At 39.2% G+C, this 27,672-nt stretch overlaps 2 protein-coding genes across 2 annotated transcripts in view; both read right to left on the bottom strand.

The window, feature by feature from the left end:
• TAF2 (TATA-box binding protein associated factor 2) overlaps positions 1-15,154 on the bottom strand; it is a gene marked incomplete at both ends in the record, with an annotated part of 54,463 nt that extends 39,309 nt beyond the window's left edge. Inside the window, 10 exon segments of the mRNA XM_079533024.1 lie at positions 3,308-3,352; positions 3,354-3,408; positions 4,231-4,344; positions 4,933-5,117; positions 5,750-5,981; positions 6,386-6,527; positions 7,615-7,733; positions 12,184-12,344; positions 13,095-13,152; positions 15,105-15,154. Of these exon segments, the coding sequence (XP_079389150.1) occupies positions 3,308-3,352; positions 3,354-3,408; positions 4,231-4,344; positions 4,933-5,117; positions 5,750-5,981; positions 6,386-6,527; positions 7,615-7,733; positions 12,184-12,344; positions 13,095-13,152; positions 15,105-15,154 (1,161 nt within the window).
• Positions 15,155-18,182: 3,028 nt separating this feature from the next.
• Positions 18,183-27,435, bottom strand: DSCC1 (DNA replication and sister chromatid cohesion 1; the record flags this gene model as incomplete). Its single annotated transcript, XM_079533268.1, has 9 exons — positions 18,183-18,291; positions 19,022-19,170; positions 19,408-19,562; positions 20,555-20,607; positions 21,525-21,663; positions 21,941-22,031; positions 22,658-22,792; positions 25,196-25,364; positions 27,266-27,435. 9 exons carry the CDS (start codon positions 27,433-27,435, stop codon positions 18,183-18,185), a joined length of 1,170 nt encoding a protein of 389 aa, XP_079389394.1.
• Between the last annotated feature and the right edge of the window lie 237 nt (positions 27,436-27,672).

Below are 27,672 nucleotides of genomic sequence, written 5' to 3'. Positions count from 1 at the left end.
AGTTGAAACTGGCAGTTAACTCTTGCTCTCGATCTTGATTGTGGGGTCGAGCTACAACACCTAAATCTATAATAATCTAAACCTAATATCAACACATCTGAAGAATATTATTGTCCTCTGAGTAAGTTTCTTCTGATCCTTTTTTTTTTTTTTGAATGTTTCCACTCAGAGTAAAGTAATACTGGGTACTGCTACATAGGAGACTGCAGAATATAAAAGCTCACCTCACCTTGACCTACATCCAAGCCAGACAGAAGCAGGCTCTGTGTCTGAATTTGTGTGCTGCTGTGCCCATGTTAACAAGCACACTTAAGGCAGGATGTTTGCTCACTGTCATCCAACAGTCAACATGGCTTCTGGATCAAATCAGGTCAGTTTTAGCATAAGGAGACTGAACTGTTGTCTGCAATCCAATGTTAGACAAGGAATTTCCAATGTTAACACATTTTGATGTGTATTGATTCCTATCAATTTGCATCCTTTTGTATGCTAATAATACGTTAAAAACAGTAAGGGAAGCTGTGACAGCAGCATTTCTCAGTTCTATGTGGAAGCACTTAACTAACACATAGGGAGAGAACATGAACATTTAATACTCAGAAGCAACTCTGCACCCAGCACTGGACTCTGGTGTTCTCTATTGTACAACCACGTTTAGCACAAGACTGGTGAGGTGAACATGCCTTGGGCAACCATTCAGGTAAGGATAGGGTACTGGGTACCTGCGTGGGTAAGAGAAGTAATTAAAGCCCATTGGTAGAAAAAATGTGACAAGATGCAGAAGATATACATCTTTCTATAAACGAATGTCACTGAAAAGAGTGAAGAGTCACTGCTGTTATGACTATTAAGTTCCTGTCTCACACCATTACATTTAGAAATATAACCAACAGACAGAACTTTCTTTTCCAATACAGGTGACTCTAATGGAAAAAATAATCTGAATGAAAACAAAAAGCTATCAACTTTCACCACAGACATTGAAAGTTTCAGGTCCAACAATCCCAACAAGTTCCCCTTCCCATCTCCAAAACCATCCACAGTATGTTCTGATTCAAAGAAGGTACATGCAATCTTGCAATATGCCGGGCACAGAAATATCTGAGCACCAAAGAGTGTCATCTCTTCACTCATCATACACAACTGGTCAGAAGCAAGACTGCACTGTATCTCTTTCAAAAAGTTACTTGGTTTACTCTTATCACACATTCATACTGTTTTTTAACGCGTTCCTTGGGAAAGTGAGCTAATTAATAATATGAACAAAGAACAGAAGTGTAAAGACAAGTAGTTGTGGGTAAGTAACTCTTCTTGAATGACTTCCTCAGTCTTATCCTTAAAGTCTATCCATATCCTAGAATATGAGAAAACTGCCAAGCCCATACAAAACGAAGTATACTTTCCTGCTCACCAGATTGATCACAGAAGAATGAAATAAAGACAGAGCATTCATCATAAACTTTCAATGGTCCTCAAGTTACATCAGTCTGGGAAAATGATGCTTGTCAGTCTACGTGGCTTGCTCAGAGACTTGCAGTCAATGGCTCAACATTCAAGTGGAAACTAGTGACGATGTTCCTCAGTGATGTTACTCAGGAATCAGTGCTGAGACCAGTGTCATTTAACAACTTTGTAAGCAACACAAACAGTGGGATCAAGTGCACACCTCCCAAGTTTGCAAGATGACACCAAGCTGAGTGGTGCAGTTGATACACTAGAGGGAAGGGATGCCACCAAGAGGGTCCTGGAGAGACTTGAGAAGTGGGCCCATGTCAACCTCATGAAGTTCAACAAGACCAAGTGCAAGGTCCTGCACCTGGATCAGGGTGATCCTAAGCACATACAGACTGGGAGGAGAAAGGCTTGACAGCAACCCTGAAGAGAAGGATTTGGGCGGTGTCAGTTGATGAAAGACTCAACAGAAGCCAAACATAACGATAACGTAACGAATGTGTACTTGCAGTCCAGAAAGCCAAACGTTTCTTGGGTTGCATGAAGAGAAGTGTGACAGAAGGTCGAAGGAGGTGATTCTGCCCCTCTACTCTGCTCTCATGAGACCCCACCTGGAGTACTGCATCCAGTTTTGGGGCCCCCACCACAAGAAAGACATCAAGCTGTTGAAGCAAGTTCAGAGGAAAGCCATGAGCCATGAAAGACAAACAGAGGGCTGGACAATCTCTCCTCCAGGGACAGGCTGGAAGAGTTCACTCTTCAGCCTGGAGAAGGCTCTGGGGAGACCTTATAGCAGACTTCCCAGTACCCAAAGGGGGCCTAGAGAAAAGCTGGAGAGGGACTTTTTATAAGGGCATACAGTAACAGGATGAGGGGAAATTCTTTACTGTGAAGGCTGGTGAGACACTGGAACTGATTGCCCAGAGAAGTTGTGGGTGCTCCCTCCCTGAAGGGTCTCCCTGGAAGTTTTCAACACCAGGTTCAATGGGGTTTTGAGCAGCCTGGCCCAGAGGGAGGTGTCCCTGTCCAGAGTGGGGGGTGTTCGAACTTGATGATCTTAAAGGTCCCTTCCAATCCAAACCAGTCATATAATCGTAGAATGGCCTGGGTTGAAAAGAACCACAATGGCCATCTAGTTTTCAACCCTTCTGCTGTGTGCAGGGTCAACAACCAGCAGACCAGGCTGCTCAGAGCCACATCCAGCCTGCCTTGAATGTCTCCAGGGATGGGGCATCCACAGCCTCCTTGGGCAACCTGGTTCCAGTGCCCCAGTTTTTCACCACCCTGTGTGAAAAACTTCCTCCTAATATCTAACCTAAACCTCCCCTGTCTCAGTTTAAAACCATTCCCCCTTGTCCTACCACTCTCAACCCATGTAAACATTCTATGATTCTATGCTTTTCTAACAGGATAAACCACTATGATATGTATATTATCAACTGACTTGAGAGAAACTTGAGACAACTTCAACAGGTATTCTTCTACTGTTTTACTATAAAGCTAGTATTTAAATGAGGCCAAAAAATACCTGATCCACTGTTGATTCTAAAACCAGGGCCTTCTAAGGTACAGGAACATCACAGTATTACAACTTCAGTTCACCAAAAGATCTCCTTATGAATTTTGCATCCTATTTTAAGTATTAAATAGTACTGTTTTTTCTTGTTAATTTTTTCCTGTCTGTGAGCAAAAACTCAAGAAAAAACCAATTGCACAAAAAAAAGATGAAATCTACTATTTGTTAAGATAGTTGCAGAAACATACTTTAGGTTAATATATTTGGTGTTAGCTTTAAACTTTGATACTACATCACAAATTACAATATAAGTAGGAAATACTACTATTATGTTATTACCTGTTTAATCCAGTGGCGATATTCATTAACACCAAAAGTTTTTTTTCATCCAAAGGCCATATATGTAACCAGAGATTCCCTTTAGCACCCATTCATCTGACCTATAATGAGAAAGAACCACGAATTATGACACTTCAGAAGTATTTCATAATGGATGGTATTTTTAACTAGCTCAAAAATAGCTACAGGTTTCAGCAGGTTATATTAACATTCTCTAAGTCAATAGAAGACTGATGAGCTGTGAACCAATTTATGTTACTTGGCCCCTGGATGGGTCCGATGAAACTGAAGAGCCAGTGAGAAACTGAACTTCTACCACAGAAGTCCACATTAAAACATAAAAGCAAACTACCTCTGAAACCGTAACAAAACAATGGAAATAGATAGGAAAGTAAAAATGTCTCCTAATCTACATGATCTTAATTTCTTGATACCTCTCTCAATGCAATGGAGAACATTTGGACAGCAATGAGACAAAATACCTACCTGCACAATTCAATGGACACCTACTTACAAACACCTTTAGAGTTACGTCTTAAGCGAGAAGAACGTGGAGAAAAACCACAAAATGAACATGAGCTGGAATCCAAAGCAAAAGAATGGCAGATCTCTGACAGAAATTCTCTGGTAATAATCCTCTATGAATGTACAGCTCCCAAAGCACAGCACAGTGAGTAAAATAATTTGAGAGAAGACACATTTAACCACTACAGTTCTCTGAACGTACACATCTCACATTCCTGTTCTAAGGGAAAAAAAAAAAAGGTATCCTGGATTTTCATTTACTGAGATGGTTTTATTATTCTTCTGCTTGTTCTACAGTTACTTCTTCACTTATAATTCTGGTAAAATACAATAGACAAAACAAATTTCAGTTCCCTAAATTTCCCTTTTTCTAGTGAGTTCCACAGGAAAATACTTACCAGGACATTCTGGATATAAAACACCCAAAAAACTGCTGGGCCAGGGCTTGTGCCAAGCACCTCCTTGTCAGTGGAGTTTCATCTATAATCATTGCGCTGTGCAAGAGATTTGTGCTGGACCCCATAAAAAGAGAATAACACAGTATGAGCACAAGCTCAAGCAAAGCAACCCCCCCCAGAAATAAATAAATAAAAAAGAGACCTTGTTTTAAAAGCCAAAACAAATACACTATTTCTTTCACTGGTTTTCCAGCAAGAGATCAGCTTTTTTTTTTTTTTTTTTTTTTAAATAACATTAATCTGGGCAGATCTGCTATTATATATACACAGAATTTATCTTTTATAGAGCCAAAGTAGTTGAATTGGTGAAAATCTTTTGGATTCATACTACCCTCTCCCAGCTGAAGAAAAACAAAACATAATGGAATGTCTACATTTAAGCTGATTTTAAATATTTCATGCATGGAGCTTCTAAATCAGAAAACCTCTGCCCATTTTTTGTTGAAGATGCGAATCCAACATCTTTAAAAAATATATAATTAGAAATGCTGTTAAAAGTCTGTCGGGTCAACAAAAGATGGTTTTTTCATACTAAGAAACCCAAAACTCAAGCTATAAAAATAATAACATCAGGTATTTCCCAATAGTCTTAAAGTTTCTATGCTCACGGATTCAAAAAGCATCATTTTCTCAAATACTAACCTGAAAATACTCATGGATGCATAAGCAGCTACTTCAACATACGCTTCGTCAATAAAAACTGTCTTGAAGCAGGAGTACGGATAGCGGCAGGTCAGAATCTCCTCATAAAACTCAAAAACCTCGTGAAGGTATGACGTGGTATGTTTGAGCAATGGAAGCAGTTGTGGCAAGCAAAAGTGAGTCACCTACAAAGGAAAAAAATTGGTACAGAACTGGTGAATATGTATAAATCCATTTACATCAAATTAATTAATGAAAGAGAAAAAAAAAAAACAAACAAAAATGGTACGACTACCACAAATCTAACAGAAAAAAACCCAACCACTTTCAAGCCATGATAGTAATTGTAACGGCAGAAAAGTGCACCAGGATATCTACCTACACTGTGAGAGTAACAACAAACAATTGTCTTTAAAAATGTGTTTAAAGATGACATCTACCTACTGATGTCTATCATATAACATGACATGACATTTTTTTTGTGACTTTGTAGTCTAGTGTCTTCAGGAGTATTATTTTTCTCTTACATGATAATGAATGAGACACATAACATCTAGTGAACCAGTGTTATCATTTACAAGATAACCTAATAGAGCTGAAGCTATAAGTAACCTTCAGTATTACTGTTTTCTCCAAAAGTTAACTTCAGCACAGAAATGAAGTTTAGAATGGTTCGTAATGTCAACTTTATACAAGTCTAACTCTATAAAAATTTATCAGTTTGCTCTTCTTATAGACTGATTTTTTTTTTTTTTTTTTTTAAATAGTAGCTACCTCTTTACTAAAAAGAAAAGGAGACATCTATGAAGATTATTACCTCATGCATGTATGGATCAACAAGAATTTCAAAAGGTCCTATGGCTAGGGAGATGTTAGAAGCAGCAGTTGGAATTGCCAGCATATAATGAAATGTCTTCTTTCTCATATCATGGGTATACACAGTTTCCACCAAATCTCCGTTTGAAACAGCCACCATTGCAGCATCCACAGTATACTCAAGTTTCCAGGTACACAACTCAGAATATGAATCAACGCAAGGAAACCAAAATCTAGGGAAATCAGCACGTGGGAAAGATGGTTAACAATTATGCTTATGTTTCACAAATGATATTTCTTTCAAGTTCCAAACTGTATCTTTTAATATTGTCAACACCGGCACACTTCTACTACATGGGAATGCGGATTAATATACACTGCTTTCACAAAGCACTGCAAATTTCTTTGCCATTAACTCCCGACCTGTAATGACTAGAAATCCTCATGGTAAAGTGCTATTTCACACTGGTGAGCTTCTTTCAAGCAGCAATTCAGTTTTCAAATGTTCAGTTTTACCAAGAATTCAGAGAAATTGTCATTCCAAACACCCACAGCTTGAGATTAAATAGGAACTGTAGCCTAACATTCTTCAATATTATTTATTATTCTACTTATTCAAGAATAACAGTATTCTTACCTTGTAGAATTTTGATAACCACATGAAAAGACATGAGCACCTCTTTCTGCCATGCTGCCTTCCATGTTGGGTACCACAAAATGAAGACCTCCTTTTGGTTGGTCCAGAGAAAAATTTATGTGCACCTTTAGGACTTTCAACTCTGCAGCATCAAGACAGAAATCAGAGTACATACATAACTTATGTGAAAGTTATTTCAGAATAATCATTCAGTTTCAAACTACTGGTCTTTCAAGATTATCTGCTTACTTCCTCCTCCTTACAGGTGCATCTTACAAATACATGAGCTTACAAAACTGAGACCTCTTAATTCACAGGATATGAATTTATGAGAATTTTTATTAATTGATAAAAAACTTCAACTGGAGTTGCACTTAGTCTTCCTATTCCTCAACAGTAAAGAATCTTTATACAGTTATTGTACCTTTATCGTGATTTTGTTTGTATACTGCTGAAGTTACACTACTGAAACAATTTTCTACCAAAACTGCAAGTACCAGGCACATTCTAAAAAGATACACTTAAAATTTGCAGTTTTTTAAAATCTCTTATTGTTATATTTAAAGCTTCTCCTGTGACTGAAGTGTCTTTGCTTTGGTTCAGTTTCACAGAAATCTCACCTATGAAGAGACAGGCAAGAAAAGAAATTCAAGCAGATAGAGAAGTTTAGCCAAGAAGTGCAACCATAAACTGGCACTGCAACTTTGAGAAAAAAAATATACTTGGAATATTTTTCTTTCTAGGTTTGCAAGTAACACAACAGGAAGTTTAACTAAAATTACAATAACATAACAAAAGTATTTCCCAGTAAGATGTAGCTGACAACACTGCACAAGTGTTTTCAAAGTGAATGTAGCTTTATAAACATGTAAATAGACAGATTCTGGTAAATTATTTTCTTTGTTGACACATGTATACTTTAAGCAGCTTCAAACACTTATAATTTAGCACCCACTACATTCCAATACACCCATGTATACTTCTGGGCCCAGCACCACTCAGAGTTTGTAAAGGGTGCTGCAACCACATTTTACCAACAATCACAAAGTTATTTTTCAGACTTCAGCTGGAAAAAAGAGTGACAACAAAAGAAAACAGTAATCACCATTTCATAAAATAACATAATGATATTTCTATTTATTTAGATCTCCTATTCTCCTATACAAACTCGCAGATAGCAATTCTGTGGCATCTTAAATTAAGCTTTCAGTAAATAGTCTCTACTTTACCATCAACGTGTTTCCAGAGCTCTGAGGGAACTTTAATGCACAGTTCACCATTTCCAGCATCTGGGTCCACAGCACTGACTGCAGCAGCATAGGCATTGGAAAAATAGTTGAGATTCCTCCTGTCAGAAATAGCACTTTAATTCTTAAAGTACACAATGAGCCCCAAAAAACAAAACAAAACAACTTTTAAAGTGACATGATTTCTATACCAAATTTCATGGGTAAAAAGGAAAATACTTTTTGGTCCTTAAAAACAATTTAAAAAGAAAAGATTGCAATAACTCATTTATCTAGGATGCAGACAAATTTCTACAATAGGGTTACAGCAGTTTAAGTGACTACATATCAGTTGACAGCGCATTTCATTCTAAAGCAGTATCACTACTTTAGTTGTGACTTGGATTAACTGTTTTCCTATGAAATGAACAGGCACATAGGTGTGCTTACTGCTACAAGCTGAATGCTATCTTCTTATTGTTCAGTATTATCATATTCACATACTGAAAGATACACCAGTCAAGTTCAGAAATAACTTTGCTTTTGCATCTTTATGCTACAGCTCTCATATTCTTTCAAAATGGATTTTTAACTCTGCAAAACTGGGCACGATGTCTCTCTTAATTCTAATCTGCTGGTACACAGATTTCTCTGTGAGGAGAAAGTATTTCAGTTACTCGCCACCTCTGCCTTCCAGAAGGAATCCTGAGCATTAACCTGTGCACCTCTGATGAATCCAGCAACTGTGGGGACAGAGCTGCAGTCAAGCATAAAGCTCCCTGCAGCGGTGCTGCACAACAATGGAGTAAATTAACTTTTGGCTGTGGACTCCATTCTTCCATGGAATCTCAAGTCTACACTAAGCAGACATGATCTCATTTCAGGATTTTACTTACTTTCATCTATCCACTCTGTATTCACCACCCACCAAGAAAACGGCACTCAACCCAAATTACAGTACCTGACTTGGAAGAATGAGGGTAATTAGCTATGCCAAGACCATCCCAGAAGTCCATATAAGTCAAACACCATGCTTATATTCTCAGCCTTACTCATCTGAAAAACTTAGCCAAACACCAAAATATACTGAGGGCATATTTTCATCCAGTTCTTGATCTTAGGCAGTGATAATGGACACATTCCCTGGTGCCACTGCAAAGACCCAGAATTGCAGGTGTACTCAATTTGTCTACTTAGCTTGAATGCTTCTGAAACGGGACTAAATACAGAAATGCTTCAATCTTAAGTTTTAATACACAACCATGATGTTTTTTTCATAGTTGAAGTGCACCTAAAGGTAGTTGAATTGTGTTTACTGGAATATACTTCAACTATATGATGAATTCAAACCAACTTAAATTTTTTTGGTAGAGAGCTTTCAGTTGGTTTAACTCCCTGATGTGACTCACCAAGGGCTCAGAGCAGTGCTAATGCTGAGGCATGGGAGACTATCAGGGGCATCAAAACCACCTCAGCTAACACTGTTGTAAGCTATCTTGAAACAGCATCTGACAAAGGCAAATATCATCGGAAAAACTGTCTTTTAAAAAGACTGCATGACTGAAAACTATCTTCTTAATTAAAGAAATTAGCAAGAGAAAACAGTAACACTTTAATAGATTACGATGTCTCAAAGATTTTTCACTTTAATGTAAACTTGTTCTGAAAATTCATGACTGTCAATAGGAGACTCTTTTCCAGTACATCAGTAAGGATTTTTTCCAAGTTTGAGTCTCATGATGAACCTGTGGTTACATTTTAAATCAATGGACTCATAGACAGGAAAAGGTCATGATTTTATAACATGAAAGGTAGACTCCAGAGGGCTTAACATTTTATGGGAAACAGTCTATTCTGATATTTCTATTTTTGTGAAGTGTTCCAGTTCAAATGGGTGATTCATTGTAAAAGGAATCCCTTGAAGATGTAGACCACAGACTAATCTTTTCATAGGTTAGGCTACTCTCCGGATATGACCATTTTAAACAAAAAACAGGGCATAAGCCAGAAGTTACATCCCAAGAAATAAACTTAAGTTTTCCTAATGGAAAGTGTGCGCTGACAGTGAAATAGCAGTATGAATTCACAAGTTTTCCTGGTAGAGTCATTTTATTAACAGATTAGACACAAAACACTGTTAATTACTGACCAAGAATGTGCCTCTGACTGACTGACAATGAGCAATCTTGTAAAGACATTTCTTTAAAGCTACCCACTGATTCTCAATACCTCCATGCCAACTTTCAGCCGCATTCCTCACTACTGCTAAGTAACTGCTATGCAGAGCAAACACAGTTTATAACACAGTTTATAAACAACTTTCTTTCTTTCTGCAGTATTTAGCATCAGCTTCATAAAACAAGATCTTTGCTCCATATGTAATTCACTACTACTTCTACTCTTGTACTTTGCTTCCTAACTACAAATTAGTACTTCTGGAGTCTTGCTCTAAAACATAGTACAGAGCTTAAATACATTGCACGCTATATGTATATATGCTATGCATGTACCTTTCTTATTAATTTATTAATATATTAATAAAACAACAATCTGAATGTATGTCACATTGAAAAAAGAACTTTTCTTGCCCACAGCTAAGTGCTTGCCATCCCCTTTTTCAAAACTTCTCTACACTTCTGCTAGGAAAAGATTAAGCAATGACAAAGTGCATCATGAGTTTACAACTAGAGGAAGAATCCTGCCAGTGGAAATGAAAGTTATTTATTGCAGGAAATCACAAAGCAGCACACACTTTATTCAGCAGTAACTTGTCTGTTTTGTGCATAGGTTAAAGGCTGATCCCTGGCCTCTCAGATGAAAGAATATTACAACACATGCCCCGAAGGCTGTCACAAAGATCTCTTCTGCAGTTTACTGCTGCTTCCATCTAAACCAGCCATCCATATCCTCCAGTGACACTGGAGGATATCAAAATGTCCTTAAGAACTACAAGATTCACGTAAAAAAAAAAACCACAACCAAACAAAACAACAAGTAGATGAATTAATGAATGGACAGCTATACACTGCTCAAGGTTAAAATTATACTGAATAGAGTACATGCACACAGGAAAGCAGTATGTGTCCATTAAGAAGCTATACAAAGGCATGTCTTCCTTTATATCAAAACAATACTCAAATGCAATAGTTTCTCAAACATGCACCATAGTTATCACAAATGTGTGAAGCAAATATCCCAGCAAGAGCAGGATAACCACAAACTTCACTTATCAGAGCAGAACAGAAGTCTTTTTTGCTGTGCCTATTTAACAGTGTACACTCTCAAGGAAAAATAAAACAAAACAAACAAACACACAGAAGAAGAAAATATCTCCTTTGTTCATTTTAACTGTAAACGGGCTGAGACATGAGTGGTTGTCTCAGTAGTCAAATACAGGCTGTGGGATGTCTGCATACTACAGCTTGGAAAAATAAATTCCTTATACAGACAGAATCAAGAAAGCTAGAATTTCAGTGAAAATAGGGAAGAAGAGGACAACAGAGGCTGCTGTAACACTACAGCAACAGTCTTAGACAAGACCCAAGCAGATATGTTCCAACACTACTTGCAGGCTGGAAGCAGTACTTAAAAGATTCCAGTCTCTTCTTTACATGCACGAGCTAGATGGGATTCTCTGCCACCTTGTGTACAGAGGGTAAACTTATACACATTGTTTTACACTTCACAGTGAACTACTTTATAACTTTCCAACGTTTTTTTTTCAAGACAGTCAGGTACTGACTGTTAAAAAAGCTGTGATGCCCGGAAGACTCAAGAAGAAATCAAAACCTGACCTATAATAATCTAATATGGTTTTCAGTTTTATCTGAATGATGTTTTAGACTGATGGACAAACTATCACTGACATAAAAGCTAAAAATACATTTTACGTACTAATTAAAGGTTTATATGAACAGGAATAATGAAAGATAGCTCTCTTTTAAGTTCTGATAGCAATGTGAAAACCAGTCTGCTCTCAGCCTATTGTGTTTCACCTGGCATGTCTCACCTTCAGATTTCATTCACTGCTCTTAAACAGGATAATTTGAGGAAGAAATAAAATTTTTAAAAGATATGATGTGCCACAGTGCCATTAGGATGTTACACAATGTTCTTTCTCCACAAAATGATAACAGTTACACGATTTCATCAATTATCTCTTCTGATTCCTTTCTTAACATAATTGAGTGCTATGACTGTTTTAAATGCTACTCTCTCACATCTTCCAGATGATCACAGGAGGTCCCTGCCAATCCAGAAGAGTCTCATTTCATATCAGCCACTGTTAAACAGTTGTAGCACTTTCAGTGAAAGTCCTTTTGCAATTCTGAGAACTGCAAACTCCACCAAGCCATCCAAAAGAAAATGTGAAAACACGGACATACATTTCAGCAAGGTCAAAAGAGAACACAGAGTGAACACTTTCGCCATTATGCTTCTCTTACCAAAAAGAAATGGACATGAGATTTTTACCAGTTTCTTCATCAACAAGTAAAACCAGCTAACACTATAGGTGATGCTTCACAACAAAAGACAACACAACATCCACGTTGTTTTAAACACTTCACTTACTGCTTTGACTCATGGTGACAAACCTCCAGCGTTGGATCGTTATAGATGAAAGCTGCTTCCAAATCATTGACCCTCACTCTGTAAATCCGGCATTGTTTACTGTTCAGTTTGATCCTATTCAGGTTTGCAACTGTGGGAAATATTGTCAGTTCCACGTAGCCCTACGAAAACACAAATCAACACTTCCTTTAAAATCTTTGCCATATATTAAAAATAAAACAAATCAAATGCATTTCCAGAAGAAAATCATGGGTAAAATATTAATTCTTTACCTACAAAATAATATTTTCCTTGTAGACGTCTAAAATACATTTTATTTCATATAATCTAACAGGTGAATTTTCCCAGTCACAAAATACATAATAATAAAAATCAAAACTTGAAAAGGACTGATAACTATATTTATTTTACTGGAAAATATTTGCCTCTGCTGACTAGATATCAAGCTTATTACCAACCTTTTTCTGCCCATGTTTTAGGCTTTGGCATCTAAGCCTGAAAAATGACTCTTATAATCTAAGTAGACTCCATTCAGCCATACATCCACATTCACAAATAGTCTCCAAGCCTTGAGGCCTCTTCAAATCTCATGAAGTCACATGCAAGCTACAAATAACTTTATCCCTAACACCAACTAACACTGTTAAAAGTTAATTCTTGACTGCAGATTTCTTTGCAGCATTATCCACTTTCCTTTAGAAAGCTTTTAGAAAGCTTTTCCTCACAGAGGTTAGAACAATCGCTATTACAGGGTATTTCATTTGAGGCATCTCTATGACTGACAGACTTAAGAGAAAGCATAAGAAGCTGAAGAACATAACCAGCTTGTGTGTGCAGCTGTTACTTCTAAAATCATGAAGGAAATCCACACTTTCCATTTCTTCTTTCAAATTTTATTAAGACATACTTACTACAACAGACTTTCTCTGAAAATTTATGTTGTTGATACAAACTACCTGGTGAGTCGTGCTGGAAAAAAAAAAAAAATTAAAGTAAGGTTTTGCACAATTATCAGTATTTAAAATAATATTCCAAGAGTTATAAATAAAGAGTGATCATACAGCATATGGTGTAGACAAATTCTGCATACAGCATGCATTTGTAAGGAGAGAATTTGCCACGGCCTATGTCTCTCACTTAAATAATTCATGCTGCATGCAAGGCCAGAAAAGTTCCAATAAAGGCAAAGTGTAGCATCATACCAGTACAAATGGCACTAATAACATAAGAAGGTAATTCCACAAGGTTTTGAATGTTGTGTACGTAAATACACAGCATTACTGATAGCTTGAAATCAAGTTCTCACATTTTAGTGATGGGCAAATCGCTGTGGTGCTGTGGTGTCCCTGTTCAGTGCAGAGGAGTTGGGCCAGATGGCCCTCAGAGGTCCCTTCCAACTCTAAGGACTTTGTGATTCTGTGATACTAATATTGGAAATGGGATGCAGCCCTAACACTTGCAATCCGAGGAACCCGATAAGTTGCTTCTCATACATCATTTACTTAAGTGGGTACTACGTGCAAAAAAAAGGTTGCAGTATGCACTTTTACAGTTAGAATGTTATAAAAATTTATTAGACAATTGTGATATATTAATCAAGATCAGTATTGTAAACAAGTCAAACGTATTCACTTAAGTTTTGAGTTGCATATTAGAACTCTTGGTAAATCAAACTCTGATTTTCTAAGAGATAAAATAGTAACTCCAACTTGTAAAAACTTTCAGAGCTTATTTCTGTATATTTTCTGCAGTTGACAGCATCTATTCAACACTTCAGACTACTGACTGAAGATACAGCCTTATACTGATGCAGCTTTTACACCATGTCACACACTGTACAAACATACTCATGACTGTGCATTAAAAAAGGACTTGGCTTCAACTGAGAGACTTCAATAAAAATCCTACAAGAAAATTATAAAAATCTAGTACTAATGAATTCAAACACCACCTACATACCAAAATCCCTATTATACCATCAGTAGTTCTGTTTAAAATTATACAGATTTATAAGGAAATCATAAACTTATTTAAAAAAAAAAAAAAAAAAAAAAAGACATGAATCATAGAATAATAGAATCACCTGGGTTGAAAAGGATCACAATGGTCATCTAGTTTCAATACCCCAGTTTCAATACATGCAGGGTCGCCAACCATAGACCAGGCTGCCCAGAGCCACATCCAGCCTGGCCTTGAATGCCTCCAGGGATGGGGCATCCACAACCTCCTTGGGCAACCTGTTCCAGTGCCTCACCACCCCCTGTGTGAAAAACTTCCTCCTAATATCTAACCTAAACCTCCCCTGTCTCAGTTTAAAACCATCCCTCCTTGTCCTATAACTATCCACCCTCATAAACAGCCATTGCCCCTCCTGTTAATGTGCTCCCTTCAAGTACTGGAAGGCCACAATGAGGTCTCCCTGGAGCTTTCTTTTCTCCAAGCTGAACATCATGAAAGCATGAAGATTCTCTGACACATCAACCAATTTCTTTATAATTTGGCTATAAACTAACTGTAAAAAATGATCATTTGCTCAGACCTCCTCAGCACAAATGCTAGCTTTTATTTATAAATATACTTGTGTTCATACATTAAAAAGCCTGTGAGACTAGAGGGCCTGACACACAAATAACAACGAAATGTGATAGCATGATCTGTGGTGCTGATACTGCCTGGAAAGATCTCTAAGCTCCGAGGAGCACAATGTAAATTTATTTGCAAGATGAGACTGCACGCTTTACAGCCTTTCTGTCCATGAGATCGCACAAGATAAACCCCACAACATGCATGCACTGAGAGCAAGCTTCTCCAAACTGGAGTTTCAGCTCCTCGGGTGGAAAACCACCACTTGGCCTAGGGCCTGCTCCAAACGCATCAGGATCCGAAGTATAGCAATCTTTTAAGAAATAGATACTTATAATTTGTATGGCCTTGGGCTCTCAAATCCTTTGTCTCCTTTCTTCCTGTTCATCCTGACCAGCAGCACTGCGACACACCACAGGCTGTCAGAAGGACACCAGCATCCTCCTTGCTCGGTGGCTCCCGCGGCTTTTCCCCGTGCCACGCTGCAGGCGATCCCTCATCTCCACAGCAGGTCCGTGACTGACGGGTCAGGCATCTCCAGCTCGGCTCAGCATCATGATTACAACGCCAACAACGCTGCCTTTTTACATAACCCTTTACCAGGTAACTCGCAACCCCCTCCTTCTGCTGGAGTACGATAGCAGCTCGCACGGCGGCTACGGGAACCGACCGGATAACGGAGAGCGCCGAGGGGCTGCGGAGCGGCCGGGCGGACACAGCAGCGCCCCGCTGACAGGACGCCTGCCGGGGGCAGGGGAGAGGCGGCGCGGTGCCCACGGCTCGGTCTTACGGACGTGGCTCCGGGCTGGGCTCCCTCTCGTCCGGGGTTGCCGGGCAGGGCCGAGCGGGACTCCCTCAGCAGCTCGGCCGCCTCCCGCCAACGCGCCCTGCCGCGGCAGCCGCCGCCATTTTGTCGGCAACCTCTCACCCCGCCGGGTGAAAGGTCACAGCCAGCCCGAAGGAGCTTTGCTTCTTTGAGAAGCCAAAATCTCCAGAAAACACATTTTGCTTTTCAAAGCGGCGCCACGGTGACTCTCTAAGGCAGCCATAAATAAAAATAATAATAAAAAAAAGAAAACAAAACTCCGAAAGTAATCCAAGAGGCGCATGCGCTCCGCGCGCCTCTGGCGCAGCCCCGAGCGAGACGTGTGCGCATGCGCGCAGCCTGGGCGGTGGTTGCGTCGCTCCGGCGGGAAGATGGCGCAGGTGGGATACAGGAAGCCGCGGTAGCGAAGTTTGCGTTTTTTTGGTTCCCATTCGCGTTGTAGGTTTGCAACAGCAGTAGCGCCCCAAGGGAAACGTTAACCCCGCCGGCGTGTTCGGTCTCACGGCAAGGCCGAGGTTAACTGACAGCTGTGTGAGGTACAACCTGGGTAGGCACGAACGCAGAGGGACGGTAATGTGCCCCCCCTGCTTCAGGCAGGGCTCCAGCTGCACTAAGCCAGCACTTCGGCTCCAAAACCTGGTTGCTTAATCACGTGTGGCCCTCTTGCTTGGCACTAGGGAAGTGCCAGTGCTGGACAAGCACTTACTGGTACTTGGAATGCACGAAGTTACCTATGGGCCAAACTCAAGGATGCACCCAGCAAAGATCGATAGGAAGATAGTAAAAGGCTGCAGTCCTGCCTTTTGATTCCAAAACCAATTTAAGATACTAACAGTGCTGCCCAAAACTTGGCAGGAAGAACAAAAAAAAAAAAAAAAAATGCAGTCTGTCACTCTTCCTTCACACTCTAGTTGCCCTGTGGAGAGATTTGAGTTAGAATTACCAGAACACAAAATTTAATTTCTTCACAACCAGCAACTGCTTCTTATATGCAAGTTTTGATTTATCTCCTTTATGTTAAAGTTAATGCATCAAAGAAGCTAATTCTGTTATTCTTTTCACTTCTGTTCACAAAACACACCAGAAATATTGTCAACAACAGGTAGAAAAATCACACGTTAAAACACTTTAGATATATTAAATCATTACATTAACTATTATGATACAGCACTACTCCTGTAATACTTAAATTTTGTTTCACAAACAAGAGCTAGCATAAATATACTGTTGTATAACAACCTACACAACTGTCAATTGTTTTATGTATTTCAGCTAAAGAACCACATATGGTCAAACTGAAGTTCTTTCAAAGGCTTTCAAATTCTGACTGCTGTTATCTCTCAGAGGGAACACCACTGCTATTAAAAGAAAGGACCACAGCTGTTGAAACCAGGCAGTGAACAAGGCAATTCTTTCAGGAACTGAGCCCAGCTGAGCCTCTGTGCAACTGGTCAAATAGCACACTTACATGCTTTAGAAATACGGAACACAGGGAATCAATCCTGCATCAATAGAGAAAAATAACTGAAACTCAGGAAGTAGCTTTTATTCAGCTTTTTATTTGTAAAAAATCCAGAAAATGTGTAATTATTTGATTTTGTTTCTTCCATCCCCCTCCACTGATCACCTTGCATTTACTAAATGTACCTTTGGTAATGAAACTGTTTCACTGACAAATGCAAACTGCTTTTAATAATCAAGAAATTTCAATTACGGGTACTCAATTTTAAGGCTATATCATAGCAAATTTCTAATTAATTGCTCCAAGCAAAATAATATTCCACCCTAAGTTTTCAAGGCATAATTTTCATGTGCAGTTATTGTCCATACCAAAATCATAAAAATTCATATTACTAAGTTTTGCAAGTTCTCTTTAAAGCAAAGGCAGTTTTAAAAGATGAATTTTACATCAGCTACATTCTAATGGCAGTTTACAGGAACTTCGTAACACAATTTTCTCATGTCTTCAGACTTGATTTTACAAACCTGATTATGCTTTTTTTTCCTTGTAATATTTAAAAGGCTGCATTTTGCCAAGTGTTGAACTACCAAGAATTTGTGTCAATGTTATTCAAGGTCACAAAAAGAACCAGCTTAGTCTCAGTTAACAGTAATTCATTCATGAGCTTGTGAAGGTGTGAGTATTCAAAATGTCAACATAGCAACAAAATCCGCATGCTTAAAAATGCTCCCTAATGGACAAAAGACTAAACATTTTATTCTGCTGTTAAAATCCATTTGATTCAATTATTACTAAGGTTTTAATTTTTAATGATAGTCTTCAGTTTATGGATAAACAGCTAAATCATATTCAAGAACCTTGACTTCCAGTGTAACTGTAAACACAAAGGAAAAGAAAGCGGACAGAGGAAGGTGGAAATGGGCTGCAGACATGGTTTCCTAGAAGAGGCAAGTTCTTTCTCATTCTACTTAGCTGTGCAGGAAACTAAATTTGTTCACAAAGTTCAGCTGCTTCAGTTCAAGAATGCCACATAACATTTGCTGACAACTCTTTCCCCCAGAAGGGGGAGGAAGAAGCAACATTCACTGTTACTCCGTACGATATTCTCAGTTTTTAAAAGAGTATTTTTTATGAGATAGGTCTTCTGGAATTATAAACTTTAATACCATTTTGCATTGAGGATCGAGCATATTTTGTCAGAAGCGCACCAACCGTCTGCTTCTCTGCACATAAGTCTCTACAGAGGAAATAAAGTAGATGACGTTAGCATTAAACATGCTTTCAGACACGATGTTCGGTGAAATGACTGTAAATATGGCCATAAGCTGGACTTGGGTATTGGGAGAAAATCGCAAGAGTTACTCTCCGAATGCTCTGAATTACCTAAAGTTTAGAACTTGGCTTGAAATTTAAGGAACAGGAAAGACCACGATTGCCTTGAGAAGCAAGGCTTTTTTTTTGTTTTAAATTATTATTACTGTTCTCTCAAACTAGCTTTGAAATAATTAAAGTAAATTTAGAGCCACTCAAAAAAATTAATGAAGTAGCTTCTGGGTTACCATTTATGCCTGTCCACATGCATCCTGGCTTGGTCTTCCACATAACACTGTAACGTAGGACAAAAAAGGATGCAGTTTAGGAAGCACTACTGCTGTACAGCTCTTGAGTTGTAAATATGGAGACTAAGTAAAGATTCAGGATATTTTCTTTAGCTGAAGTCTGCCTCAATCAAATCAGTTCTCATTTAAATTCAGTGGATCAGCTTCAACAAATATAGCTATAGTTCACATGAGCGGGGATTCTATTCATGTAGAATTTGTAGTAATTTAAAACACAGTACTTCAGACATAACTACATAGCTGAAAGTCAGCCATGCAGAAAGGGAAGAATATGAACTCCAATTATAGCATAGTTCTGCTTAATTGACTTCTTTTTTTTAATACAATCTTATTTTAACATATCCTTACTGGATATACGGGGTAATATCCGCTTCCGTCCATTTTTCCCGTATGCTGAATAAGCTGTTGAATCTTTCCTGATTATCTTCAGGTAAGTCTTCTACTTTTAGCAGAAAGATGGTCTCTGGTCTTGAGGCTTTATCCACAAGAGCCAAACCCTGTAGATCAGCATCACAGAGAAAGCTTTAATTAAAATGAAAACAATTGAACTTTCTTCATTCTACAGTGAATGCATAAGAAGTTACTCTCTGTATCTCCAAAGCCTCCTAAAACTCACTGCTAACTGCAAGGAGGATGTCAGAAATAGTACTTAAAAGCTGACAGAAATACAATCAACCCCCACCAATCATAAAGTCTAGATATAACACTAAAGAATTCATACTTTGCAATTTTACCTTAAGCTGATCAAGCCTTGTTGACATCCCTTCAGGGACACTTTGTTGCCAGACTTCATGAAACTCTGATAAATTGAATTTAACTGCATTTTGCAAAAGCATTTGCGCGATAGCTCGGCATATTTTATCTTCATGCATTTCAAAGTAAACCTCCCCTGCTGAGAAACAAAAGACACAATAGCTTGAATTCTTGCTTTTTTTTGATAGTAGAACAGAGAACAGCCTCAAATTTCCATTCTGTTCTATTCTTCTTCATTGATATCTTCTCATGCTGAAGAACAAATCATCTTCTTTTCCCTTTTTCCACAGTAAGCTTTCCCAGTTTTCATTCCTACCTCTGAATAACTTGTATTAACATGTTTGCTGCCTTCATTGAACAATTAAAACTTTTATTTCTGCAGTCATCCTTGTAATATTAGATTACAGGAATAAGGAGAATTTCTTTCTACTCTCACTTGGCTAAAGTTCTCTGAAAGTCAGCCATATTGCCTTCCACCTTTTCAGTCTCCCTATAATTCAAAACTATTCCTTGTGCAATGTGCTTCAATATACTAATCAGAGAAGGACAATCTGTATCATACAACTGCTCTCCTGTGCCCTGTAAGGTGGTGTGCAGTTTCTACTTTGGTCAAAGGTGAGACGAAAACAGCCATGAGAAAGAATTTAAATGAAGGCACTGACCTATTATGTACATAGGTAAGACAGGCAATGGAGATGGCTGCCTCTTACAAGAAGAATTCAGGGACATCTATAATCTGTTGCACAATTAATATTATTATCAACTGCATAAATACGTGGCATCCAAGATCTCCTACAGTATCTATAAGGAGATTGCATTCAGTTTGTAAAAGCAATCTACCTTCAGTCACAAAACCACTGTTTGTAAACATCTAAAATATCACTTCAGGTACTTCTGTCAGTCCATTAATTTTCTCTCGTGTCTCATACAGTTGAGCAGCTTTTTCCTATGGAACTTTCTCTAACAATTTTACTAATTTTTTATCTCGCTGTTTACTTCTTTCTTTTACTTAGTGTTTAGTTTTAGTGTAGCGCATTAATTTGTTCGAGCCATCCTCATAAAGTTTTCAGTTACTCAGTAACTATTTTGTTTTTCAAATTCAAAACATACGTGCTTCTCCAAACTTACCATCATCAGTGTATTTCCTTCCATAGCTTAAAAGAATATGCTCTATCATCTCACTGAGGAAAAAAAAAAAAAAAAAGGCAAATTTTAAAACCGTGTTATAAATTTCCTGTTTGTATCATATTTCATGTATTTTTCACAAGTGCTGCCCCTCGGTTGTCCATCTTCAGGCCAGTACTCTTCAGCATGTGTATCGGTGACACAGACAGTAGGATCAAGCGCAGTCTCAGCAAGTTTGCTGATGACACCAAGCTGAGTGGTGCAGTTGACAAAATAGAAGGGAGAGATGTCATCCACAGGGACCTGATCAGGCTTGAGAAGTGGGCACACAAGAATCTAATGAGGTTTAACAAGGCCACGTACAGAGCACTGCACTTGGGTTGAGGCAATCCCAGATATGAGTACAGACACAAAAGAACACATTGAGAGCAGCCCTATGGAAAAGGTCTTGGAGGTCCTGATGGACAAAAAGCTGGACACGGGCCAGCAGCGTGCTCTTACAGCCTAGAATGACGGACTGCATCAAAAGAGGGGTTACCAGCAGGGCAAGGGAGGTGACAGTTCCCCTCCACTCTGCCCTCAGAGGCCGCACCTGGAGTACTGCATCCAGGCATGGGGCTCTCATGTCTTACAAAATAATAAATTGCAGTCTGTGTGTCTGTACATGAAAAACGTTTAGAAGAAGTAAGGAAACAGCTTATGGTGCTGGCTTACATCAAGGAACCAAGTAAATGGACACAGCGTTTGGAACTTATCTGTCCTCTAGAAAGCTAATAGCAGTGTTCTCCTAGGTAGAGACAGCTGAGAGCTACTAATGCCCTTCATATTTTAGAGCCAAAGTTTATCATTAATGCCCCAGTAAAAGGAATCTAGAGTTATAAAACAACAATTCTAATAAATAATGAATAATGATTTAATTAATAATCATTAATCATGGCTTAGACAACTTCAAGTACTAAAAGTAACTGCTTACATGGGCTCTAGAGGTCCAAGCTCCTCGAGACACGTACGTAAAGGAACCTTATTCAAAGACCAGGACTCTGAGTCTATCAGCTGAGTCACGTGATTCAAGAGTTTCATCTCATAGTCAAATTCTAAAACTCTCCAACATCCTGTCAAACAGAAGAAAAAAACATCAGTGTTAAAAGGAAACTTCAGTACTTTGACTCAGTTCCTCTGAAGGAATATTACAGAAGTCTGGGTATTCCCATCGTGAGATAAGATGTGGAAAAAACTAATAATTTAGGCAGAAAACTGCCTGATCTAGTGGGGTGCAACCCCCCCCCCCTCCCATGGCAGGGGGTTGGAACTAAATGATCTTTAAGGTTCCTTCCAACCTAAGCCATCCTATGATTCTGTAAGTAATGAATACTCTTTAGAGACAAATACCTTCAATTACACAGGCACCAATAGCCTGCAGCTGGTGCAGTATTTCCTCTTCACTTGCTTGAATCAGACCTAGCAAATCTTCTGTTGTGTACTGCAACAAGGAAAATAAAGGAGATAAAACAGGTTATTCTTATGCCAATTTTACTTCAGCAAGCATGTAAAATGCATTATGCCATAATGAAAGAAAGAAGACTGATGACATTTTCCCCAAGGCTGAGTTTTCTAAGTTTCACTACTCTCTGGAACTTCTCCTGTAATTTACAACAGTTTCTCAAAGGGTGATTAATATAAAAACCAGTCTAACTATAGAGAAGTCTTTGGGCCATGCATTCCCAGGATGTCAAACTAGCTCAAATAGGCATAATAAATTACGTATCACAGCAAGACTGAAAACTGAGTGTGTTCTATCTTTCCTAAATCACGTATCTTCAAGAAACTCTCCACATAAAAGGAGAAATCACAAATCTCTTTCAGTGCTGATTCTTTCATTACTGGAAAACTGATAGATAACCAACTTGTCACTGTAAGTGCTAATAATTACCTATTTGTAGTAGATTTAAAATTTAATTTAAAGCAACACTGTGAAGCATCAGCAAAGCTATTTTTCTAGTTAAGAATCATTATTATCATAGATAGATAGATAGATGATAGAATGTTTCTTCATTTTAATTTGCCCATTGTCAACTACAAGGCAGCAGACTTACTTAGATGACTTACTTTTGACGCCGTTGCAGTCTGATCTTTCACACTACCTGGCCCTTCATACGGATCTTCCATCAGAAGCTTCCTCAGTTTCTTCAGTTTAGGTCGACATCTCCTTAGTTCCCAATAGTTGTTGGAGAAGCCAGCAATCTACAAGAAAACATAAGGACTCTTTCAGCATTTTAATCCACGATTCGGATTCAAAGGAGCTTAACCAAAACATTACCAACAAAAAGTTTTCAAATAGTCACTGAAAAAATAATATATTAATGGAGAAGCTACTTTTAAGATGAAACAACCATTGTAATATTTTCAGTCAAAAAAAGATTACCAATAGTAACAAAGAATGAGCCTATAGCTGATTCATAATATACATGTTTGCAGTGAACATGACTGAGGGACCAGTATGCAGAGATGAACAAATGATAGGCTGTCACATAATCACTGTCTAGAACTTAGTGTTAGGATAAAAACCCTTCCTATATTACCCTGTTTCCATCTTCCCTCCTTCCTCCCATGGGTGGGATTTGCTCATGCCTTTTTACATCTCAATACTTGAAACTTCACATCATTAAGTAAAACATACATTAATAAGACAGCAGGCTACACTTCCATGCAATAAACACATCATCTCTGTTTGTTATTCTGGTTCCATACAGATTCAAAAGGTCCAGCAGGAAGCTCAGGTGCAATCAGTTCAACTACACTCATCTGACAAATCTTGATCTTCCGAGTAGTTCTGAGGTGTTTCATAGGGAACAGCCTGCTTTTATTAGAAGATTCTTTTAAGAACGGAGGGTATCAAAGCCTTCCAGTATTGATTCCGCCGCAACAGCAGTGGGTACAGAATGGCAGAGGTGGAGCAGGCTGCAGGTTTATGACCACCGTCCGAAACATTTCTTCCTTGTAAAAAAGCCTCCATGAAAAAGTCAAATAAATATCCTAAATGCTTTTTCAGACTTGTTTGTAAAGCTCGTCCATTTAAGAAAGAAAACCATAAAACAAGAAAACAGAACTTTGAAATAATGTTGCATTTAAATCAAACATACATGTTTGATACATGAAATAACCTGCATGTGGAACAAGTGCCATTCAAATTCTGACACTGAACAAACTCAGATTTTAACCCACTGTTATGTAGCTTGCTTAGCACAAATTTCAGCTGTATTTTTATACAGAATTCTGTTTTCCTTCCTCCATGTCAAATTGCATTTACATAAGTGTTAGCTTCTTTTTCTGCCAAGTTCATTTCTGAGCAATCTTGAGATAAATTACGAAGACACTCTACCCTGAAAAGAAAATAAATTGCTCTAATTTACACTTCAGAGTTCATAACTACAGCCAGTTTGTGCAAGCTGAATGAAAAGGCAGATGCTCTGGCTGTAACTATCAGTCTGCCAAGGGGTACAAAGCGTGATCATGAGGTTCTGAGAGAAGGGCAATGAAGCCCCCAAACTACCCAGCAAACGCAGCACCTTTTGCTGTGTCTCACAGTTTGCCTTCTTAATACATCACGTAACGTTTCTGAGAACATGAAAAAAGCTTCCAGAAACAGAACTCTAGAAATTACTCCTATGCAAGTCACATTTACATTAAGCTGACAGATATGACTTCAGAGATTAGTGAGATCACTGAGAATAACAAAAAAGAATATGGAAGAAAATTATTTTCTCATTAATCTATTTTAGTTTGAATTAATTTTTTTCCACTAGCTGAACTTAGGACTTTATGGAAGAAATGATGATGTTGATATTGTGATTATTATATTCATCTTATTCATCTAAGGACAAGCAGGATTACTCCTCAATGATGTCATTATATCCATTAGAGCAAATAATGAGCTAGTAATATTTTCCTAACTATTTTTGGAAGAATTTTATTAACTACACTTCAGAATAGCAGAGAACAATGAATTCTTTGAACTCAGAGCTCTAAAGTCACCCACTCCAACAAATCTCCCCAGATGCTAGTTGCAAAAAAAGGGTAAACTTTGAATATACTTCTGTATTTAAAATATACTAATAATGACATGGTAAAATCTGCCTTTTGGGGAAAGCACTCATAAGAATCAATGTGCAAACAGCTAATTTTTAAAATAGCTGCCAACACTGAGAAATCAGATATTCTTTGAAATCTTTTAATACCTACCACAAGTAATTACTATCCACTCAAAATAAACATAAGTTTGAACTTCTTAGAAACAATAATTAACATACATTACAGATGGAGTTCGGTTGCCTACACAAGAGCTCTAGAGCCATTTTGGTCACCCAAAGGTATAGCATGCCCCTTGTGTGCAAGGCTTGTTTGTAAAGACATCTCCTGGGGCTGTCAGATATACAAAGAAGCTACAGGAGATCTCCATCCTTCTGGAGTGGCAGCTTACAGCTGGACCAATACCACAAAGCACCTAAAATGGCACAAGTCTATGTTTAGGCAACTAAATGCCACTCAAGGTTTCACGTAAGCATCTTGGAAAAAAACACAAAAAATTACAGAGAATAAGGGATTCGAGAATTAAAGCAAACAAGCAAAAAACCCAGAAAGGTATACCTGTGAATGAATAATATTACAAGATGCTTGATCTGCATTCAGCTCTTCCGGAGTTTTGCAGCCAGGAATAAACAGCAGCATATTTGAGGTATCTGCTATTTTCATGTCGTAAGTTTTATCTTTGCTGCACAACACTGCTTGTTCATCCTTTTCACCACGGATTACCAGGCTGAAAAAAAAAAAAAAAAAAAAAAAAAAAAAAAAAAAAAAAAAAAAAAAAAAAAAAAAAAAAAAAAGCACTAAAACATGCATTTGTACCTCTATTTCTCTATTTCAGGATGAACATCTATTAAACTCATCTGATATTTTTTCACGTTTACAACTTAGTAAAGAAGCTACAAACCACAGTTCTATTTAGTAGTGGCAGTCATGTTATACCAAAACGTAAAGACGTAATTGTCAGTTAATCTAAAATATCTTCTATGTTTGTTCAAGTTTTCCAACTCCGAAAGACAGTATCCAAGGCCTTTTACACAGATCATAGCCTAACCTCCTCATCTGTCTATTCACATAAAACCCTCAAAACAAGGGGTTAGTGATGCTTAAAGTGCATGAACCTTAGAAAGTAGATTATGACTAAAGTTGTTCTTTCCTGAGGACTGAAACTAGCCCAACATAGAATGGGAAGCAAATAGAAACTATTGCACAGTGTCCTTCAGATAACTCCGTTAAAGAAACGTGCATATTTTCTTACAACTAACTCCAAGCAGAAAAAAAACATAAATATCTAACACTTCCAGACAAGAATCAAGGCACAGTGCCTTCTTCGGCCCACATACTTGTAAACAGAACTTTTTAGTGAGGACACAACACCAACACAAAAAAACTCAGCTATGCTCCAAGAACATAGCACTACTCAGGTCTGAGGTCTTGGAAACATTCGGCACCCCATCATCCTTCCAATAGGTATAAACAGCCCTGCTAACAGACATCACCCTCTCCACTCAGAGGGCAGTGAAGCACTGGCACAGCTGCCCAGAGCAGCTGAGGGTGCCCCATCCCCAAAAGTGTTCAAGGCCAGGTTGGATGGGGTGCTGGGCAGCTGAGCTGGTGGGTGGCAGCCCTGCCCATTGTAGGGGGTTGGGACTTGATGATTTTTAAGGTCCTGTCCAACCTAAGCTATTCTATGATCTCTGAGGACTTTAGAGTTCTAGTGTTGTATCATTTAAAACATTTGCATTACATCAGTGGCATTGCAGCTGGTAAAGGAAGAAATATAAAACTGTACCTAAAACTTATTCTCTGGCTTTGGGCCAGAGTTGGAAGATGTCACAAAACCATCCTTCCAGACACAACAAGCACTATGTATGGCCTTCACCGTCCTGTCTGTGTAACTTGCTGGTACTCTGCATCCCACCCCAACTATCTGCTACAGCAGGAAAACTTTATGAGTTACAGAATCGTAGAATCACCAGTGTTGGAAAAGACCTCCAAGATCATCCAGTCAACTGTGCACCTATCATTAATATTTCCCCACTAAACCATGTCCCTCAGTACCACATCTGAACGTTCCTTGGACACTTCCAGGGATGGCAACTCCACCACCTCCCTGGGCAGCCTGTGCCAGAGCCTGATCAGTGAGATTCTTTTAAGGATGCCAGCTTTTTCGAAACAAATTTCAGTGCAGCTGTCACCAGATGCCCAACAAGAAGTTCTTTCACTGCAAGAAACTTCAGTATTCAAGTTGCTGCCCTGGTCAGATGGAATACAGTCTGCAAGCAGAACCTGAGCTTGTTTAAGGCACTGCCACTCAGCTGCACCCTGTAACAACACGCAAACCATGAGGACACTGACTATCCTACCCCCGTTTTTCTTACTGTGCAAGCTCAGGAGAGCTATTTCGATGAAATAATCGTGGAAGATTTGGAAGAGTTGGAAGAGACCCACAGTGACCAGCAAGTCCAACCGCTGGCTCCACACAGAATCACCCAAAACGAAACCATCTTTCCGAGAGCACCATCCCAGACTGCCGTCAAGGCGCGTTTGAACAAACCGCGTCCCTTCACACCACCGCGGCAGTCACACCCACAGACGAGCAGCGCCCGGCAGCCCGCGCGGCCCGGCCCGTACCTGCGGCCCGCCTCCAGCTCGGCGCACAGCCCCGCCTCGAGCTGCAGCAGGCAGCAATCGCCGACGCCGCCCTGCGGGCCGAAGCTGAGGCAGTGCACTGCCGGCAGCAGCTCGGCGGGGTTCAGCTTGGCGGTGCGCAGCGTGGCGTCCACCTCCGCGCGGCTCCGCATGGCGCCCGTCGGGCTCCGAAAGCGGCGCCAAAGCACAGGGGGCGGGGCAGGGCGGGGCAACGCGGCGGAGCGTTTAGGCGGGCGCCGCCGGCGCGGGCGTGCTGGGTTGATTCTGTGGTTGCCGGTGCAGCAGTCGGCTCAAGCTGGTGGGGCGGGCGGCTGCACACGGGTTTGCTCGGAATCGGCCTTCTCAAGTCCGCTGTGTGAGGCTTTGGCACCTATTCTGCGTTCAGGTTT

The sequence above is a fragment of the Tetrao urogallus genome (genome assembly GCF_951394365.1).
Source record: "Tetrao urogallus genome assembly, chromosome: 3".
NCBI classification, from domain to species: Eukaryota; Metazoa; Chordata; class Aves; order Galliformes; family Phasianidae; genus Tetrao; species Tetrao urogallus.
This window is presented reverse-complemented; position numbering and strand designations above follow the sequence as displayed.